Here is a 21,055-nt window from a genome sequence, read left to right on the forward strand (position 1 = left end):
AACTCCTCATCCCCCTCCTTCTACCCCAATGTGTCTAAGACCCCTTTTTAGGGTGTGCATGAGTATTCTGGCTGTTGAAAAGGGACTTCCACACAGATGTTAGAAGGTGTGAGCAGTTTAGGGGCAGAGACTCCCCACACCTAACTATGCTTCCCTGTTTGTGGTCTTCCTTTTTTTTTTGTTTTTGTTTTGTTTCTGTTTTTGTTTTAGTTGGAGTCTCACTCTGTCGCCCAGACTGGAGTGCAGTGGCCGCGCCGGCCATGCGGCCACTGCAGCCTCGACCTGCTGGGCTCCTGCGATCCTTCCGCCTCAGTCTTCTGAGTAGCTGGAATTACAGGTGCGTGCTACCATGCCTGGCTAATTTTTTTTGATTTGTTGTAGAGATGAGGTCTCGCCTGCCCAGGTGGGTCTCGAACCCGCGGGCTCAGGCAATCCACTCACCTCAGCCTCCCAAAGGCACGGGATTACAGGCTGAGCCACTGAGACTGGCTTGTGGTCTTCTTAAATACAAAGTTCCTAGGGACACAGTTCTTACAACTACCCCTGCTCCAGACAGGACTGAACATGGGACGGGGCAATAGTGATGCAGAGCAGCACCATAAGTGCTACAGATATTTATTATTATTATTGTTATTATTATTACTACATACAAACTTGGCAGACCTTAGCAACAATCTGGATACAGGGAACGAAGTGGGAGGAAACAAGGATGGTAAACATCTTTGGGGTAAATGCAAGACATATGCCCGCTCCCCCTCCCCTGCTAATGACTGTTTCTCTTATGAGAGAATGGCCCCTATCCAGGGTCATCTATGCCCAGTTGAAATGTCCTTGAAGATATACACATCTGTGAACTCAAGGCAATTACTGAGGGTAAATATCTTTATTTCTGCTTCTTTGCATGTAATGCTATTGCTGTGTTTTGCTCCCTTTCCCACACTAGGGGTATATAATATCTCCTCATATCTATTGGGGTGCGGAGAGCTTTATACTGATCAGCCACCACTGGTCCCCCCCAGTAGGTTTTTTTGGTTTTTTTTTTAATTTGGAGTCTCACTCTTGTCACCCAGGCTGGAGTGCAGTGCTCCTCCGGCAATCCTGCCTCAGCCTTCCAAGTAGCTGGAACTACAGGTGTGTGCTACCATGCCTGGCTAATTTTTTATTTTATTGCAGAGATGAAGTCTCACCAAGTTGGCCAGGCAGGTCTCAAACCCGCGGACTCAGGCAATCCACTCACCTCAGCCTCCCAAAGTGCTGGGATTACAGGCTGGGCCACTGAGCCCGGCTTCCAGTAAGTATTAATAAACCCATTTCTTTCTTTTTCTTTTTTTTTTTTTGAGTTGGAGTCTCACTCTGTCCCCCATACTGGAGTGCAGTGGCTGCTCCCAGCCACTGCAGCCTCGACCTGCTGGGCTCCGGCGATCCTTCCGCCTCAGCCTTCCAAGTAGCCAGAATTACAGGCATGCACTACCACACCCGGCTGATTTTTTTATTTATTGTAGAGATGAGGTCTTGCTGCCCAGGCGGGTCTCGAACCCACGGGCTCAGGCAATCCACTCACCTCAGCCTCCCAAAGGCGCGGGATTATAGGCTGAGCCACCAAGCCCGGCTTAAACCCATTTCTTTATCAACTTGTCCTCTGGGTGATTTCTTCAAAATAGGTAAACATTATGAAGTAGGGTTCAAGCGCTTAATCCACAGACACAGAATTGTAATTAACAAAAACAGAGGTTTATTAGTTGGTTGGCGACCACTCTCTGGACATGCACATCCCAAGACGAGGGCCCCACCTTGCAGCAGGGGATGCCTTAAGAAGGACAAAACCACTTCCTAGCAAGGTTTAGTTTCTTGGCATTCTTTAAGTGGGCTGAACCATAGCATCCTGGTAGCCTAGATAACAGCCAATCAAGCAACACCAGCAGGGTTTACAGAAGCAGAAGAACACAGTTAAGCAATCAAGCATTGCCAGCAGGTGCTGTTTTCAGTTTCTGAGGAAAAAAAGCTTCTACAGGCCAACTGTGTAAAGGTCAGAATATATCCTGAACCTAACTGCTGCCATTTTATTTTCTAGTTGCTAAACCTTTTACAATTACACAAGTGACCTGTCTGATTTGGGGCTCCTGTGATACAATATAATACTAGAAAACATCTATAAAGTTCCAGGCACTAAGTGCTTTATATATTTTATCTCATCCAGTCTTTCCAATAACTCTACAATTTACGTATATGACTATCTCCATTTTACAGATAAGGACCCTATAGCACAGAGAAGCTAAGTAACTTTCCCAAGATCACCCAGCTCAAGGTATGAAACCCAGGGTTCTAGTTTGAGGCCCTGAATGAATGATAATACCTTTAACAGTGATGGGAATATGGGTGGAACTTCAGTGTTGTGGGTAGATGGTGAGTTTCACTTCAGCCATGGGGATCTTGGATTACCTATCTGTTAGCTATCATATCAAAGCTCATGTGATGGTTTCCAAGAAAGTGATGCAGATTTTTCAGGTCAGCCTGGGGTTCAAGACCGTCAGCTCAATGGAACAGTCAAGCCCCAGAGAGTCGTTGAGGGGCTGGTAAGCCCAGCCCTGGAAGTGTCAGCTCCAATGCACTGGCAAGCCAAGCCCGGAGAGTGTTGCGATCCGGGGAGCTGGCAAGCCAAACTACCTGGGTATCTCAGCTTCGGAGTCTCGCCTTCTTCCAGCAGCTCTCCTGGTTTAGCCGGCTCCATCGGCTGGCAAGCCAGCCTCTGGGGTGCACAGCTTTTCGACTCCGAAGATTTTCTGCAGCTCTTCAGGTTGCAGCTCTTAAGGGCTGAGGTTCTTGTCTGATGCCCAGGAAGAATGAGGGACAGCACTAAAGCGAGTAAGCAGGATGTACTGGTAAGCAGGAGGTAAGGGGTAAGTACTTACTGCTAGGATCAAAAAGGAGTAAGTACTTAGCCAATTGGCTAGCGCTGTCAGCTGTAGCTGTTCTGATTGGTCAGTATTAACAACCAATTGGCAGGAGGTAAGGAGTAAGTTCTGATTGGTCAGTATTAACAACCAATTGGAGTAAGTTCTGATTGATCAGTAAGTTAAGGTAAGGAGTAAGTTCTGATTGGTCAGTATTAACAACCAATTGGCAGGAGGTAAGGGGTAAGTACTTACTTACTTAAGTAAGTACTTAACCAATTGGCAGGAGGTAGGGGGTAAGTACTTACTGCTAGGATCAAAATCAACCTGGTGAGCTGGGGGTTGCTTTTTGTCGCAGAGACGGGGTATCCTAGCAGTAAGTACTTAAGCTCTAGCTTAAGAGGCTGGCAAGGAGCTTGCTTTTTTTTTTTTTTTTTTTTTTTTTTTGAGTTGGGGTCTCACTCGGTCGCCCAGACTAGAGTGCAGCGGCCGCTCCTGGCTGCTGCAGCCTCGACCTGCTGGGCTCCAGCGATCCTTCCACCTCAGCCTTCCGAGTAACTGGAACTACAGGCGTGCGCTACCACGCCCAGATAATTTTTTATTTTATTGTAGAGATGAGGTCTCACCAAGTTGCTCGGGCTGGTCTCGAACCCACGGGCTCAGGCAATCCACTCGCCTCGGCCTCCCAAAGTGTTGGGATTACAGGCTGAGCTGCCGAGCCCAGCCAAGCTCCAGTTCTAAGGGAAAATTGGACTGATTTCAGAGCTGTCTTCTGCCAAAACATAGATGTCCCAAGGTACTAGATGGGAGGTATCATGGAGCATATCTTGCCCACCTTTACCAACTATCTTGTACTAACCCAGTCATGGTAGAACAGACCCACAGTGCTGGCCACAGACGTGCCTCTGAAGTCTAGACATACCGCCTAGATGGGCCTGGCCCTCACAGATAATGAAAGCCAATCACTCAAGCATGAAACAGCTCTGAGGTTGTTTTCCTTCTGAGGAATAAAAAAACTCAATCTTGGTTCCTATGTCTCCTACACTAGGAAACCAGAACTGCAGGATGACACACAGGAAACCTGGAAATCAGGACTGATGGCATTTGGCCTGGCCTTAAGAGATGTCCTGCTCAAGAACCCTGAGCTTCTGAAGCATTGATGGACCAATGGGCCACATCTAGCAGCAATGTCAGGCAGACTGGAGTTCTTGGTTTCAAATAGCCAAGACCTCCCTGTGAGATTTCCAAATGTAGAGGGTGACCTCGATGTCAGGAGGCCACTCATTAGGATCAGTGGACAAAGACTGCTCCAGAGATTTCCTTTAAGCTTGTGAAAACTCTGGAGCAGGACTTCTGATGTCTTTGTTTCCATCCTGACCTGTGCAGGTATATATGAGGAACACATGTCAGGCCCAGAGGTAGGCCCAGGACACCTCTGAAATACTGCTGATCCCTAGACAGTCCAGAAGACTATTTACTTTGGGCCCTGTAAAGAATCTGCTGGGCTGGACTCAGTGACTCAGTCTGTAATCCCAGCACCTTGGGAGGCCGAGGCAAGTGGACTGCCTGAACCCAGGGGTTTGAGAGCAGCCTGGGCAACGTGGCGAGACCAATAAATCTCTACAATAAATAAAAATTAGCCAGCCGGGCTCGGTGGCTCAGCCTGTAATCCCGCCAGGGTGTGGTGCCACATACCTATAGTCCCAGCTACTCAGGAGGCTGAGGTGAGAGGATCACTTGAGCCCAGGCCCAGGAGCTCAAAGCTACACTGAGCTATGATAATGACACTGTACTCCAGCTTGAGTAACAGAGCAAGATCCTATCTCTTTTAAAAAAACAACAAAAAGCTGGGTTCGGTGGCTCAGCCTGTAATCCCATGCTTTGGGAGGCTGAGGTGAGGGGATTGCCTGAGCCCGCGGGTTCGAGACCCGCCTGGGCAGCAAGACCTCATCTCTACAATAAATAAAAAAATCAGCTGGGCATCGTAGCATATGCCTGTAATTCCGGCTACTTGGAAGGCCGAGGCGGAAGGATCGCCGGAGCCCAGCAGGCGAGGCTGCGGTGGCCAGGAGCGGCCACTGCACTCCAATCTAGGCAACTGAGTGATACTCCAACTCAAAAAAAAAAAAAAAATTAGCTGGGCATGGTAGCACATGCCCATAGTTCTGGCTACCTGGAAGGCTGAGATGAGAGGATCACCTGAGCCCAGCGGGTCGATGCTGGGGTGGCCATGAGTGTGTCACTGCACTCCAGCCTGGGCAACACAGTGAGACTCCAACTCAAAAAAAAAAAAAAAAAGAATCTACCTCCTGGGCTACAACAGATATATGTACAGATACATAAAGTTAACTCCATCTTACCCTCTGCCCTCAGGAATGGCCATTATACCCAGAGGTTGTGTCTCCAGGGCCTGCTCACACCCTGCTTCTGTAAACAAACCATTCTCCAAGGTGAAGACCAGTGAGGTGACACTTGCCACCCAGAGACTGGACAACCACTTCTTAGATTAAAAGTTGTTCCAATACTTTCTCAGTTTGTATCTGGTCCTTGGCTTTCTCTAGGGGCCTCTCCTTGGACACCAGACAGCTGGTGCTGTCTTAGGAAAGATTAACCACATTCGCCGGCCAAAATAGCTCAGTCTCTAGGCCTGCTTTTTCATTTTTAAGACGCAGATGACCGCTGCTCACTTCTTTGAGACTTAGACTGGGCATCACACATGGTATAGATGACTGCTCAGGCTATGCCAGGCCGCTAGGTATGCAGCCTCTATGTTATCTCACTCAGTGCTCACAGCTCTGTGAGGTACCCACTACGATCTGCATTTTTCAGATAAAAAAACAGATTTTAAAAAAACAGACTTAGTGTTGGATATCTTTCCCAAGGTCACCAGAAGGAAAAGCACAGAGTTAGGGTGCGTCTGGGTGGTCCCGCTTGGCCTGCGACCGAGATGCGGGTGGCATGGCAGGCTGCGCGTAAGTCCCGCCGGCTCCCCCGCGTGCGGGGGCGCGCGCGCCCACCTTCGCAACCTAGACTTCCGGGATCCTCTAAAGGCCGGAAGTCGAGGCCTCGCTCGCTTCCGGCTCGGCCATTGTTTTTGCTTCTACGGGCAGTAGCAGTGTCTGCCTTCGGCTCCGGGTGCCACCGCCAGTGCCGGGACTGGGAGGGAGAGGCGACCGGGGCCAGCGCCGGGTCGCCGACGCCAGCCGGGCCTGCGTTTCGCCCGCGCGGCAGGAAGCGCGGTCCCCGTGACGCCCAGAAGCTGCCCGCTGTAGAGCCGCTTCTTTGTCCCATTCCTCTGACCAGCCGTGCATGGCATGGAGCCGGGGGCACCTGCGGGTACTGCGATGAACAGGGCAGACGTGGCCAGGTGAGCGGCGCCGCAGAAGCCTGGTTTGACACGAAAGGTAGATGCCAGTTTTCCCAACCTTGCACTGGGAGACAATAAAAACCGTCAGAAGTGGGTCAGACCCAGGCTCGGAATAGCAAACGTGAAGTGAAGTGTGACTTGGAAATGCAAAAATCCTGTTGAGATAAGCTGCTGAACTTTTGGAACAGTAACGGATGAAGGAAAATAGCCTGAACTTCCTTCATGTGTGGGCTCTTGAGTAGAGTTTGCAGATTATTTTTAAGTCCATCTTTGTCTTTTTAAAGAAATTGAGGCCCAGAGAGAAATGGCTTACCCAGGGGTCTGGGATGCATGGTGAATTGGAAACACAAATGCCCTAGTTACTACTAAGGTACTGATTTTCAAACTTTCAAAGTTTTTCTCCACTTCAGTATTGGCTAGATGAATCATATTCATTTGTTTTCCAAATAGGTGCCCCATGTACAAAGATAACTGGAAGCTAGCCCCACCCTTTGAGTCCTCCCAGAAAGTGGGGGAGATAATTGTGTAAACCACAAGCAATTACAGTGTGAGAAGTTCTCTAGCACATTGGAATGATACAGGTACTGTGAAATCACTGAGGCAAGAACCACACCTAATCCTATAGAGATCAAGAAGGCTTCCTAGGGAAGGTACATTGGATGGGAAAAGGTCGGGCATTTTCTGACTCCATGTGGTTCATTTCCTTTGGTGACCTTTCAGCAATTTGGAGGGTGAGAATGATGGGTCGTGCATAAGCCAGTTCAAATACAGTGTTATAGGGAGAGGTACACAAAGAGAAGGAACTAGCTGTTTTCTTCCTGAGGCAGTCAGGAAAGCCTTCAAGAGAAAGTGTCATATGTTCTGGGTCTTGACAGATGAATTTGTCAAAAGTTTAAGGGAAGAAGAAAATTCCAAATTGGGAAAGAGACTATATGCGATTTCTAGTTCTAGAGATGTAGTGCCAAACTTTATTGTACACTTTTATCAGTGGAAGAGTTTTGATCATGCATTTCCTACATAGGTTTATTTGTAAATTAAAGATGTGAACTACTATACAAACTCTAATACACATTATAAAACATACATTAAATAGGAGTTCAGTAACAACTTAGAATTTTCTTTTTGCACTCTTTGGGATATTTTGCATATCCCACATTGGAGACCATTGCTGCCTTTCTAGCCTGGCTATCTGGGGAGAGTGGTAGGGAGTGTGGCTAGAGTAGAGGTCCAAGGCCAGTTGTGAAGGGCTGTGAATGCTTATCATAGATATTTAGGTTTTATCCTGTAGGTGATGGGAGCCACTAAATTTAAGAAGGGAAGTCGCTTGGAGAGATGCTTAGAGGGACTGTTCTGGTAGTATTCTTTTTTTCTGGAGCTTTGCTTTTTAACTCAATGGAGGATCTGTCATCAGCCTGGGGCTGAACACTCCAGAGACTCTGATTTCTCTTTTGTTTTTTCTATAGGTGACACTCCCATCACCCCTTCCCTAACCCTGAAAAACAGCTCCTGAAACCTGAATTACAGACAATCATTGTATTTTATTTTTATTTATTTATTTATTTTGAGTCAGAATCTCACTCTGTCACCCAGGCTAGAGTGCAGTGGCACAGTTATGGCTACTGCAGCCTCGACCTTCTGGGCTCAAGCAATCCTTCTGCCTCAACATTCCAAGTAGCTGGAACTACAGGTATGCACCACCATGCCTGGCCACTTTTTCTGATTTATTGTAGAGGCGAGATCTCGCCAAGTTGCCCAGGCTGATCTCAAATCCCTGGGCTCAGGCAGTCCTCTCGCTTCTACCTCTCAAAATACTGGGATTATAGGTGTGAGCCACCGTGTCTAGCCCAGATCATCATTTTAATCAGACCATCTGCAGCTGGAACAAGCCTCTCTTTGGGGTCACAATGACCACTGAAGGCAGGGGAACTTTAGGCCTTATCCCCAGGAGTGCTGCTTTCCAGAAACTAGAGGGACGCCTGACCGTGAAGCAGGAGCCAGGGAACCAGACTTGGAGTCAGGGCTGCAGTCTCCAAAAGAACCACCCTCCTGTCTGTGAAATCTTCCGGCTGCACTTCAGGCAATTATGTTATCATGAGATGTCTGGGCCACAGGAGGCACTGAGCCGGCTCCGGGAGCTCTGTCACTGGTGGCTGATGCCAGAGGTACACACCAAGGAGCAGATCCTGGAGCTGCTGGTGCTGGAGCAGTTCCTGAGCATCCTGCCTGGGGAGCTCCGGACCTGGGTGCAGCTGCATCACCCTGAGAGTGGAGAGGAGGCTGTGGCTGTGGTGGAGGATTTCCAGAGACACCTCAGTGGACCAGGAGAGGTGAGCTGTTGAGTCGAGAAGGCATCTGGAACCATTCTCCAGTGCTTGGGCTAGCCTGGAATTAGGCATTCTCCAGTCCCTAGGCTCTAGTTCAGTGTGATCTTGGGATTACTGATTTTGTTCCATACAGAGAAGGGAAATAGTTTTGTTCTCCAAGCCATGAATAAAAAGGCAAATCTCAGCTAAGCTGTGAATCACTTTGTGAAGTACTGTGTTGTGATCCCAGCTTTAGCTTGGAGATCCACGCAGTACTCCTGGCAGGCAGGGATCTGCACACTGGTTAAAATAGGGGAACTAGGGGGAGGCGGACCTCTGGGTATGTTGATAATGTGCGAAATTCTCATTACATCCTCGAACTTCTCAGGGTCAATTCTCTCTCTTCCTGTCTCTTAGGTTCCTTATGAGAGATATATTTTTGGGCCTTGTAATCATTTGTTCCTTTTTTTTTTTTTTTTAAAGAAAGCAAGATTTATCAAGAGGACAGAAAAGCTCCCACAGTGGGAGGGGACCTGAGAGGGTTGCCCCATTTGTTCCTTTTGCTAGATTTTCAAACCCAACCAGGGTCTTTTTGCCTTTTAAGTTCTAGTTTTGTTTTTCCCTATTTCCTGGGGTTCTCTCAAGTTTAAATCCAAGGTAATTCAAACTAGAGGAAAAAGTTGGGAAAAATTAGCGGTATGGTACATTGGACAATGTCAGGGTTCAGCCAGAGAAGCAGAACCAGTAAGAGAGCTGTGTGCATGTGTGCATCTATATGTGTGTGAAGGAACTTATTGCTAGAAAGTGGCTTATGTGATTGTGGACTGGCTAGACAAGTCTGAAACCCATAAGACAAGCAGTCGGGAAGAGCAGGCTAGAACTCTGGCACAGGTTGAGGCTGTAGTGCACGGGTAGAATTTTTTTTTTTTTTTTTTTGAGTTGGAGTCTCACTCTGTCACCCAGACTAGAGTGCAGTGGCCACTCCTGGCCACTGTAGCCTCGACCCGCTGGGCTCCGGTGATCCTTCTGCCTCAGCCTTCCAAGGAGCTGGAACTACAGGCTCGCGCTACCATGCCCGGCTCTAATTTTTGATTTATTGTAGAGATGAGGTCTTGCCAAGTTGCCCGGCGGGTCACGAGGGAATTTTTTTTTATGGAAACTTCAGGTCTGTTTAAGGCCTTCCAACAGATTGAGTCAGGCCCATTCTTCCACCCATTATCTAGAGTAATCTTTCTTACTTAAAGTAAACTTATTATAGATTTTAGTCACATCTACAAAGTACGTCACAGCAACACCTGGATTCATGTTTGATTAGTACCAGGCCGAGCATGTAGCTCATACCTATAACCCCAGTACTTTGGGAGGCCAGGAATTTGAGACCAGCCTGGACAATATAGGGATCCCCTGTCTCTACAAAAAAAAATTTTTTAATTAGCCATTGGGGTGCATGTCTGTAGTTCCAGCTGCTTGGGAGGCAGAGATGGGAGGATCACTTGAGCCCAAGAATTTGAGGCTGCATTGAGCTATAACTATGCCACTGCTCTCCAGTCTGAACTAAGTAAATAAAATGATTAGTACCACATTGACACATCAAAAAACCATTATACCATGGATAAGTTTGTTCCTTCTAATGAGTCTCAAATTGCTCCCCTGTAATCTGAGCAGGGTGAAACTAGAGGCTCCCCTACTTTACCCCTTTGTACTTTACCAGGGAAACCAGTAAATAACATTTCTCAAATACCTGGCATATCATTCTATTAGTGCTTTTAAAAAAAATGATTACATGTCTATCACTAGGGAATTAGATCCAGTTGATCAGGGTCCTGGGGCTAGATTTTTTTTTTTGAGTTGGAGTCTAACTCTGTTACCCAGGCTGAAGTGCAGTGGCATGCTCACGGCCACCGTAGCCTCGACCTCCTGGGCTCAGGTGATCTTTCCACCTCAGCCTTCCAAGTAGCTGGAACTACAGGCACGCGCCACCACGCCCAGCTAATTTTTAAAATTTACTGTAGAAGTGAGGTCTTGCCAAGTTGCCCAGGCTGGTCTTGAACCCGTGAGCTCAGGCAATCCTCTCACTAGGCCTCCCAGAGTGCTGGGATTATAGGCGTGAGCCTGGCCTAGATGTTTTTTTCAGGAGCACCAGCCAGTGCACATTTGTCATTATCAAATCCATTGTCCACTATCATTTTCCTTGTATAAACAAGCACACATGACTACATCAACCACCACAAGAGTCTAGAGAGCAACTGGACCAGCCATGGCAATGACTGGTGGCTGAAGATGTATTTAGAATGCCATTTAGTGAGGAGGGTGGAAGGAAAATTTTCTACCTGGTTTTGCTAAAGCAAAAGTGAATGCTCCTTCTATTAAAACTCTCAGTGTTTTATCCAGGTAACCTCAGAAAAAGGTGACTATTGTTTCCTAACCCAAAGAGAGTGACTAACTGTTGACAGGTCAGGCAGTTGAATACTCATGACTCCAGCCTAAGAGTGGGGTTTTTAAACTCTGTTGTTTACTCTGCCACTACTGTCATTGTTTTCTTTTTTTGTGTGTGAATTGGAGCCTCACTCTGTCACCCAGCAACCTCTACCTGCTGGGTTCTGATCCTTCTGCCTCAGCCTTCCAAGTAGCTGGAACTACAGGAATGTGCCACCATACCCAGCTAATTTTAAAAATGTATTTATTGTAGAGATGAGGTCTCGCCAAGTTGCCCGAACTGGTCTCGAACGCGTGGGCTCAGGCAATCCTTTTACCTCGGCCTCCCAAAGTGCTGGGATTATAGGCATGAGCCCCTGCACCTGGCCTAGTTGTTTTCTGATATTAAGACATGCGGGCAGGACTGTCTCTCATAGCAGGGTTCAGAACATATTTATAGAATAGCTAAATGAATAAACACGCTTTTCCTTGGTAGTTTGCCAGGGGGAGATTAAGAAGGATGAGGGTAAATTAGAGTCAGCTCTACTAATTAGAAGCTAGCCACTTTATTGCTGCTGGAAGAACATGTACATGTGTGCACACTGGGGCTGGAAAAGGGCTATAGAGTGATCCCTGCTGGGCTGCAAAATCATGCAACTTGCCTAATGTTCTTGTATTCTGTATCTTATCTAAGTTCCTACCAGACTTACAAATCAGGCAATACAGTAATCATTATCTCCATTTGACAAGTGAAGTGAGCATAGAAAGGTTAATTAACTCATCCAGGACAACATATCTAGTAAGCATTTCTTGTGCACAAGATTTAGCTACAGTGATTATTGCTATTTACCACCAAGTGTGAGGAGCAGGATTTTCCAGTTCCCTAGGTTCCAAGCCACTAACTTTTCTCTAGTGTTTCTGCAGATGCATTTTAGAATGAGGTTTTCCTGCCTTAAAAGAAAGGAAACTTTTGTGTCTGGGTCCTAGGTAATGAACAGGAACTGTACCAGAATTTAATTGTCAGTGAATTACAAAGTTGTGTTATCATACTGCTTGCAGTTAAGTTCTATCTTCTACCAATACCCACAGCTTCTATATTAAATAGCTGTGACTCCCACTTATAAGAACCTTTCAGTGGAGAGCCTGAAAGTCACAGACCCCAGGAAGCCTTTTGATCCTACCACTACACTGGTGAGATATATATTAAAGGAGAGGGTCTATTAACATCCAGCAGATACAACCAAATAGGGCAAATCCAGCGTGGTTTATCGAAAAGGTTGTTTTTGCCTCATGCTGTGCTATGTACATGCCAGAGTGATTGAGCTTATAAATGTGCTTTAATTTGATAATGTTTTCAGTTTTTTGCTCCAAATACTGTTAAAATCAGTAACCATGAGATTGTGAGATACTGTTTTGATGACAATAAATGGTTGGAAATAAAATGTCTGTGCTCTGAGGTATTCTCAAGATCTCTAAAGATTAGTGTTATCTAATCTTATTTGGCTTTTCAAATATAAATTATTGGGGAGAAGTAGTACATATTGAAAACAGTTTGCAGATAATCCTATAATTTTAGCAAAATGTCAAGAGGAAGTCAGCAAATATTAATTGAATACCAAAGTTGGATCAATTATTGTTTTGAAGCTAATGAGCAAGACAGAGTCCTCAAAAATATATATATTCCATTTGGGAAAAACAAACAATAAAGACAAACAAGATTACTTAAAGGTCAATATATGCTATATAGAAAATATAGTCAGTCAGTTTGAAAGAGAGTGACTATCCCTACTTTGTCATTATGGTCAGGGAAGACTTCTCTGAAGTGGAAACACTTTTGCTGAGTGAAATTGGAAAAGCTCTCTTAAGGTTTATCAACCATTCTTCTGGGGTGTTGCTTCAGCTGTTAGCTTCAGGAGCATTATATGTGCACATACACATACACACACCTGTATTTCCTTTGTACTTCTGATTACTCCTTTCTATAGGCCAAGGCCCTAGAGAATGTACTGAATTGCTCTCCTGGCTCTCTTTCTAGCTGGTTCTTTTCTTTGGTCTGTTTTTTGTTTGTTTGTTTGTTTTTGTTTTGCTTTTTTGAGTTGGAGTCTCCCTCTGTTGCCCAGGCTGGAGTGCAGTGGCATGCTCATAGCCACCGCAGCCTCGACCTGCTGGCCTCAGGCAATCCTTCTGCCTCAGCCTTCCAAGTAACTGGAACTACAGGTGCATGCTACCACGCCCAGCTTATTTTTTTGATTTGTTATAGAGATGAGGTCTCACCAGGTTGCCCAGGCTGGTCTCAAACCCCTGAGCTCAGGCGGTCATTGCCTAGGCCTCCCAAAGTGCTGGGATTACAGGCTTGAGCCACTGTGCTTAGTCTTAACTGGTTCTTCATAAGGAAATTTGTATCTGAAGACCTAACTCAGAGTGAAAACAGTTGTAGAGTCTGGTCCTCAGGCTTCTACCAAGAGGGCCAACAGAGGGAGGACAAGTAGGATTGCAAGCTTCAGATTCTGCTTTGACAATTTTTCTCCCAGTAGGGCTGTACTTGTGGGGTTGGAAGGACACTCTGACTCTTCTTTTCCTGGCTTTCTTTCTAGAGGGGATTGCTTAGAGGTTTGGGTTCAGTGCCTTCTAGGATGATTTTTTGAACCTAGCTATGTTTCTTTGTCTCTAGGTTTCAGCCCCAGCACAGGAACAGGAAATGCATTTGGAGGAGACCATGGCTCTGGGTGCAACAAAGGAATCTCCTCCTACCTCACCCATCAATGGGGGCTCAGCTCCTGGAGCCCACCTGAAGTCTCCTCATGACCCAGGGGCACACCACCTTTCCAATGGACACTTTGGTACTAATCTCCCTAGCTCTGGCCTGAAGTCATGCCTCTCTTCTCCTCTGGTGTCTCCTTTCCTTCATCTGCCCATTTCCTACCCTTGGAATGAATTCCTGATTGCCCTGTCTTCTGTCCTCCTTCCCTAGTGAACTCGTTTGTTCATTTTGCTTATTCTCAAATCATTTATATATTTAGCAAGTATTTGTTAAGCACATGTCATGGGAAAGGCACTGTCAGGAACAGAGAGATATCGTACATCTATTGTCACTGCTTTCAATAGGTGGTAGGGAGTCAGTCACATGTATAAGAAGAAGCAACCTCATAGGATACATATGAATGATATCTATCCTCAGGCATTTGATCCTGACACAAATGAGCGATGTAGACATTGTACAGAGTGATCATTGGGTAACAAGATGTGGGCTAAAACTAGTAGGGGATCCTTCATGGAGGAGGTAACAGTGGATTGAACAGTGAAAACTGGGGACATTTTTGAAGGGGAGAAAAAATCAGTAAGCATATCAATAGGAAGGGATATAAGTAAAGACTAATCTGGGGGTTCCTTGTTTCCTTATTGAGATGGAGTCAGGGAGGACTATATTTGGGAACCTGAGCCATGCTTGTACAGGACTTTAAGGTTGAGACCAGGAAGATATTGGGAACCAGAGGAAGATGTATAGTTCAGGAAGGTTACTTGGGACAAGTGAGCATTGTTGATTGAATGGGAAGGAGCCTTAGTAGAAGGCTAGTACAATGGATGTGAGGTATGTAATGCCTAAGCTGGGGTAAGTGGAATGGAAAAGGACAGACATTACCATGGAGGAATCTGTGGGACTTGGGTTTGAAAGGAGAATACAGAGAATTAGAGTGTTTTGCCAATGTCTGGATTCATTGATACAACTTGGGAAGTCCAGAAAGGATGGTGGCATAATTTTTTTTAATACTTTAAGACAGAATTCATTAGCAAGAAAGAGGTATGCTCAAGAGCAAGCACGAGCCCCTTGACAAGAAGCTTTATATGCTTCTACAAGCCTGCCTAAGCAAACCATGAACTAAGAGTGGTGGGCTGCAGGTGAGGAAGGTGGCATTTTAGACACTAAACTTAAGGTGTTGCAGGACACCCAAGTGAAATGTCCCAAAGGCAACTGGAAGTGTGTGCTAGAGGTCTAGGGGAAAAGTGAGAACTGTGAGAACAGTGTGAAACTGATAAAAGCTGCTGAGAGAACTGACATAGAAGAAGGAAGCACTAGGGCCTAAGCTTTAAGGACAGTCCATACAGAGAAGACTGGAGCAGAAAGAGGAACCAGAGCTGTAAGTGGAAAATCAGGCTTGGCTGGTGCTAGGGAAACAACAGGAGAGAAAATCTGTCCAGAAGTATAACTTTCTTTAGAGAGATCAATGAGACTGAGGGCTGGGAGAGGCACCCAGTTGTCAGTTTGACCAGGGACCTTCTATTGTACCCTCCAGGGAAAATTTACAGCACACTTTGTATATGGGAGAGGGTGAAGTCAGTGTGTGTGGATGCCTAGGTTCTGTTGAATCCACTCCTTGGGAACACATCTTATGGGGGTCAAAGGCAGAGCTTGTCCCACTCATAGCTTTCTTTCTTCCCTCAGCTCAACTTGCTTCCCAAGTTCCTGCCCTTCCCCAAGCAGGGAACTCAGGATACCAAGTAGAGGCAAGTATACTTCAGATGGTCAGGCCCCAGGTGAGCTTGGTTCTGTTTTTCTCCAAGTTCCCATGTCTGTGGCCCAAGAATGGCTAGAGGTATCGCCTCCAGGACTCTGCCCCATCTGAGACTGCTTCTGTGGCTCTCCTGCCTAATTGCTTCCCTTGGAGTTGGGTCCCTACTGTTGAGCTTGTCCTGGACTTGTTTTTTTTTCAATGTGTTGTCCCAGCTCCTCTCTCCCACCCCTTTGCCTACTAAGAGACCATACCCATGCCTTCTGTACCCCTGATGACTCTCCCCTTCAGACTGGGAATGTTCCAGAGCAACAGATTTTGTCATTCCAGGATACTGCGGCATATGAGGACCTATCTGTGGACTATACTCAGAAGAAGTGGAAAGGTCCAGCACTCAGTCAGAAAGCTCTATACCGGAACATGATGCCAGAAAATTACCACAGCATGGTCTCCTTGGGTAATGATTCTAATTCCCAGGAATGTAGACTCTGCATGCTGTACATTTTCATTGCGATATTCTTTGTGTTTTTAAACATTTTTGAACATTTCCAAATAGATAAACTAGAGTGGATAGTATAGTGACCTTTTTGCACCCAGCTTTAACAGTGATCAACAGTCTCTTTACTCATTGTTGACTGACATAGGGTGGTTTAGGTAGGACCTTTTTAGTTGTGAGGTAGGGCTTTTTTAGTTTTAGTTGTCAGGCTATTGTAAGTATGGAACTGTGAGTTGTAAGGCTTAAAAATGGGAACCCAGAACAAACTAGTCAGCTAGCTTGTTAGAACCAGACTGTGGGAAATGGCCTAGACCTAGGAGATCCCAGGAGCCCAAACAGCAAAAGTAAATGTTTTTTCCTCCAGTGTTTCAGTGTGAACATAACACAGCTGCTCCCAGTATATCAGTTTTCACTTCACTTGTACTCCTCCTGCTTCCCATTTTCTTCACTGTGAATCTTTGGTCCTTCTCAAAGCTCCTTCCTAACTTTGCTTTTTGTTCTCTCACACTTATTGCTTGCTGTGGCTCTTAATGTCTTGACTTTTGTCCAAGCATATTTCAGCTTCCTTTGCTACTCAGAATTATCTTCATTTTGCCCAACTTCCATTTACCTATAAAGGAATTTCGATTGCTATAGCCATTACACTTCATCTTTTTTGGGCAGAACTTTGGCCCAGGCCATGGCAGAGGCTGATTACTAACCTACAGATAAGCTACCCTTGGGTCTGGTGCCTGTCCCAGACCCAGTCACCCGTGATCCATCATGAGATGCTCAGGACCACTAGGCATAAAGCATGATTGCCTCAGTGTCCCTCTCTGCAAAGAGTGGAGAAGGGTAGTTTTCTAGATGGGTTTATTGTCAGGACAGGTCCTGTGATTGACAGATTTGGGGCAGTGACCAACTGTAGAGGGTGTGCTTAGTAGTCATTGATCAAATGTCTTTAAGTTTCAGTAGGCCAAATGGTGTGATGGCTGTGGCCCTGAATAAGATATGATGAAAGGAACCAACATTTTGCTTTTTAGTTATGATCATGTTTCTGAAAGAGTTGCCTTTTCCCAGATTTTGCTTTCCAGAATTTAATTCAAGTATTTACCTGATCAGATTCTTTTGTATCCCAGGAAGTCAAGATCTCCAGACATATTTTAGTTCATATTTCAAATTACTGATGTTCCTCTTATTTTTTATAGGAGTACAGAACTGGCTTCTACCAGTCCTGTGCTCTGGGGACCTGTGTCATCCCTCCTTTAAGAACTCTGCTATTCTCTTCAACACTGCTCCCCAGCATTTCTGAACCTATAGCTTCTGCAAATCTTGTTATTGTCCTGTCCTACAAGATCTCTCCTTTTTGTACACTTTCCTAATCAAACACTCATCATATATCTCCAGCTACTCACACCTTTCTCTTCCCTCTTTCTTATATTTGACTTGAAATTATTTGCCAGTCTTTTCTTTCCCAACATCTTTTCTGAGAACCATGCCGTCATACAATGTCATGGTTGGAAAGGAACTTAAAGTTCATCATTTTACTAAGGAGACATAGCACTACAGAGACTTCTGTAGGATAACATCATCCCTTGCAGTTTGGTCCCTTGCTTTCTGACAGCCCTTCTTACTTGCTGTGCTGGCTCAACATCTGTCCTGGAGTCTTTTCTCTACTCTTCTCCATTGACCATCTTACTCTTCCTTCTTGTTGTTGTTTTTTTCTGGGAAAGCAGGATTTATTGAGAGAACAGAAAAGCTTCCACAGCCGGAGGGGACCCTAGGGGGTTGCCATCCTTGTTTTTCTATTTTTCTGAAAATATTGAGCTATTTCCTTTTTTGCATTTGCTCTTGCTCTGTCATCCTTCCTTCCTTTCTTTTTTTTTTTAAACCATATTTGACTTATTTTTCAGGTACGTAAACTCTTGATTTTGTTTCCTCAGCAGGACAAGAAACGAGTAAAAGTTGTTTTCTTCTTTCTTTTGGCAGCAGATGCAAACATGATGGAGCATTCAGTGTTGACTCTGAAGCAGAAAATGTCTAAAGGATCATTGTCATCTGATAGGACATCAGGGGGACTCTTTGGGGTAGCTCCTGGGAAACCAGAGCCTGGAGATGTCAGTCAAGATACTTTCAAGAAGCTAGAAGAGGCACCCATAGATGAAGAAGGGAGCAGATTAGAAAGTGATTTATTGGAAATAACAGAAAAGGATAAGAAAAAATCCATAAAAGACAGATGCAAGGAAAATAGGGAACATCCAAATTTGTCCTCCAGTTCTGTTGAATATGAAGGAATTCTAAAGGGACAGAAATCCTATCAGTGTGATGAGTGTGGCAGAGCTTTCAATCGTAGTTCACACCTCATTGGCCATCAGAGAATCCACACTGGAGAAAAACCCTATGAGTGTAATGAGTGTGGTAAGACCTTCAGGCAGACCTCTCAGCTCATTGTTCACCTCAGAACTCACACAGGCGAAAAACCCTATGAATGCAAGGAGTGTGGAAAGACCTATCGGCACAGCTCCCATCTCATTCAACATCAGAGACTCCATAATGGGGAGAAACCTTATAAATGTAATGAATGTGCAAAAGCCTTCACTCAGAGTTCCCGACTTATTGACCACCAGAGAACCCATACTGGAGAGAAACCTTATGAATGCATTGAGTGTGGAGAGGCATTTATTCGGAGTAAAAGTCTTGTCCGACATCAGGTCCTTCACACTGGTAAGAAGCCTTACAAGTGTGATGAGTGTGGGAGAGCTTTCTGTTCCAATAGAAATCTTATTGACCATCAGAGAATTCACACTGGGGAGAAGCCTTTTGAGTGTCATGAATGTGGCAAGGCCTTCAGTCGGAGTAAATGTCTTATTCGACATCAGAGTCTCCACACTGGGGAAAAGCCATACAAATGTAGTGAATGTGGGAAAGCCTTCAATCAGAACTCTCAACTTGTTGACCATGAGCGAATTCATACTGGAGAAAAACCTTTTGAGTGTAGTGAGTGTGGTAAGGCATTTGGTCTGAGTAAATGTCTTATTCGGCACCAGAGACTTCACACAGGTGAAAAGCCGTATAAATGCAATGAGTGTGGAAAATCATTTAATCAAAACTCACACCTTATTATACACCAGAGAATTCACACTGGTGAGAAACCGTATGAATGTAATCAGTGTGGGAAGGTCTTCAGTTATAGCTCCAGCCTTATGGTACATCAGAGAACCCATACTGGGGAAAAGCCTTATAAATGCAATGATTGTGGAAAAGCCTTTAGTGACAGCTCACAGCTTATTGTGCACCAGAGAGTTCACACTGGAGAGAAACCTTACGAATGTAGTGAGTGTGGTAAAGCCTTTAGTCAGCGTTCCACTTTCAATCACCACCAGCGAACTCACATGGGAGATAAGCCCTCAGGTCTGGCTCGGTCAGTCTCTTAAGGCACAGTTCTGAGACAAAAAACAAGGACCTTTGAGTTAAGTTTTCTTATAAGAAGGATGTCCACCCTGATTTCTTGGTGCCACTAATCATAGTGGAACATTTCCTACCTGTTTTCCCTGGAGTCACTAAGGTGTGAGAGGGAATAACTTAGTTCAATCCTTACCTATTATTAGGAAAGTAAGGACTACACATTTCATTTACTTATAGGTTTCCTTTTTCTTTTTTAATATTTAAAATTCTGTCTCATTTCTTAGTTATGCATTCATAATTGGCCTGTGTGCTTCTCTAGGACAGGAAATACCTTCTCTGCTCTACTTCCTCCATTTCACCATTTACATAAAGTCATTCAGCAAGGCCGATTCATGCTTTCTTGCCCTTTGGCTATGGCCCTCCTTGTCTATTCTGTAAACTTTACAGCCTCTCATCACTTATGTTTCCTGCGTAGAAAACCTTTTCTTCCTTTTTACTATCTGTTCCTCACAGCCTTCGAAATCCATCTCATCTCTTTAAAACTTTCTTCTAATACTGCCTTATTTTTAAAACTTCTATTGATTTGACTCAATGCTTTGAATTAGGTGGTGCTACAATGTGCAACTGTTAAATTGTGTCTACATATTTTCATACCAATTTTTTGAAGGCTTTTTGAGGTCAGCTATGTGTCTGTTTCAGCATATAGATAATACTTTCTACATACTAGTTATTAAATAAATAAATTTTAAAATCTCAACTCTCAGATTGAATTTTCCTTAAAGTATGTGCAATCTGTACCCCCTCCCCAACCAGACCAGATTGTTCTAAAAATGGATGTGCATCTCATCACAGAATATCACATACACGGGCCTCACTGATATCTTCTACATGTACTCCTCAAAGTCTTACTACTGTTACTTCTGCTTCAAAATGCAAATGGATTTTTGTGTGTATGTGAGAGGGTGAATGTATGTGTATCTAGGTATTAGGTTGGCAGTCATGTCTCCCTGATAAGTACTTTGCCCTGTGTGATGATTCTAATTCTGAACTTGCTGACTGCACCCTGCCTCCTAAATTAACAGATTAAGAACAGAGTCCACTACAGAGAAGACCTTCATATCTATGGTATAGATGATTGAAAATCTAGCTAGAAGCATTTCTCAATGATGGGAATTCACTGTGACAAAGTTTGTGGCAGATTTGCACTGATCTGTTCTCCTTGCCAACTAGTCCTGTTGACTTCCAACTGCCATCTTAAAGATGAGAACTGTACTCTTAATTATTGCAGTTTCCTTCTGGGCCATCTTTTATTTCCCAAAGATATGAGAAATAGGACATCTTTTCAGGGGATTTTCTTTCTTCTGCAGTAATGTGTAAATCCATGAGCTTGAACAACTTTCTCTTCCACTCCTGCAATAGTGCCTACTGCTGGAGGACTTTTACCTTTTGTGTCCACTGCTTTCTCTTTCCAGCCCCCAAACTTTCTCTTAACAGGTTAAGTAGTGCAACAAAGGTGGAGGAGCAGGCTATCTGGGCAATGTCAGATATGTTGCTTGGAGTGGAGATTTTCTGAGTTGTGTGTCTCAACATGGAAGAAAGAGAAAAGCTGAAGCCAAAGAAAACAAGAATTAGGTGTGTTTCTGGGGGGGACATCTCAAACAAGTTTAGAAAGAATAATTGGGGTCCTAAAG

At 44.9% G+C, this 21,055-nt stretch overlaps 1 protein-coding gene across 2 annotated transcripts; it reads left to right on the plus strand.

Moving 5' to 3' along the window:
- The first annotated feature begins 8,111 nt into the window (after positions 1 to 8,111).
- Positions 8,112 to 20,121, plus strand: ZKSCAN7 (zinc finger with KRAB and SCAN domains 7). Of its 2 annotated transcripts, XM_008071361.2 has the most exons (5): positions 8,112 to 8,585; positions 13,648 to 13,816; positions 15,418 to 15,509; positions 15,815 to 15,941; positions 17,949 to 20,121. In XM_008071361.2, the coding sequence occupies exons 1-5, from the start codon at positions 8,163 to 8,165 to the stop codon at positions 19,391 to 19,393; spliced, it is 2,256 nt and encodes a 751-aa protein (XP_008069552.1). In that variant the 5' UTR covers positions 8,112 to 8,162; the 3' UTR covers positions 19,394 to 20,121. The 2 variants fall into 2 exon arrangements, with proteins under 2 accessions (XP_008069552.1, XP_021574873.1); XM_021719198.1 differs by lacking the exons at positions 8,112 to 8,585; positions 13,648 to 13,816 and having other exon boundaries at positions 15,495 to 15,509; positions 17,952 to 20,121.
- The last annotated feature ends 934 nt before the right edge of the window (positions 20,122 to 21,055 follow it).

The sequence above is a fragment of the Carlito syrichta genome, unplaced genomic scaffold, assembly GCF_000164805.1.
Source record: "Carlito syrichta isolate Samal-C Ts95f unplaced genomic scaffold, Tarsius_syrichta-2.0.1 Scaffold314298, whole genome shotgun sequence".
In the NCBI taxonomy this organism is placed as follows: Eukaryota; Metazoa; Chordata; class Mammalia; order Primates; family Tarsiidae; genus Carlito; species Carlito syrichta.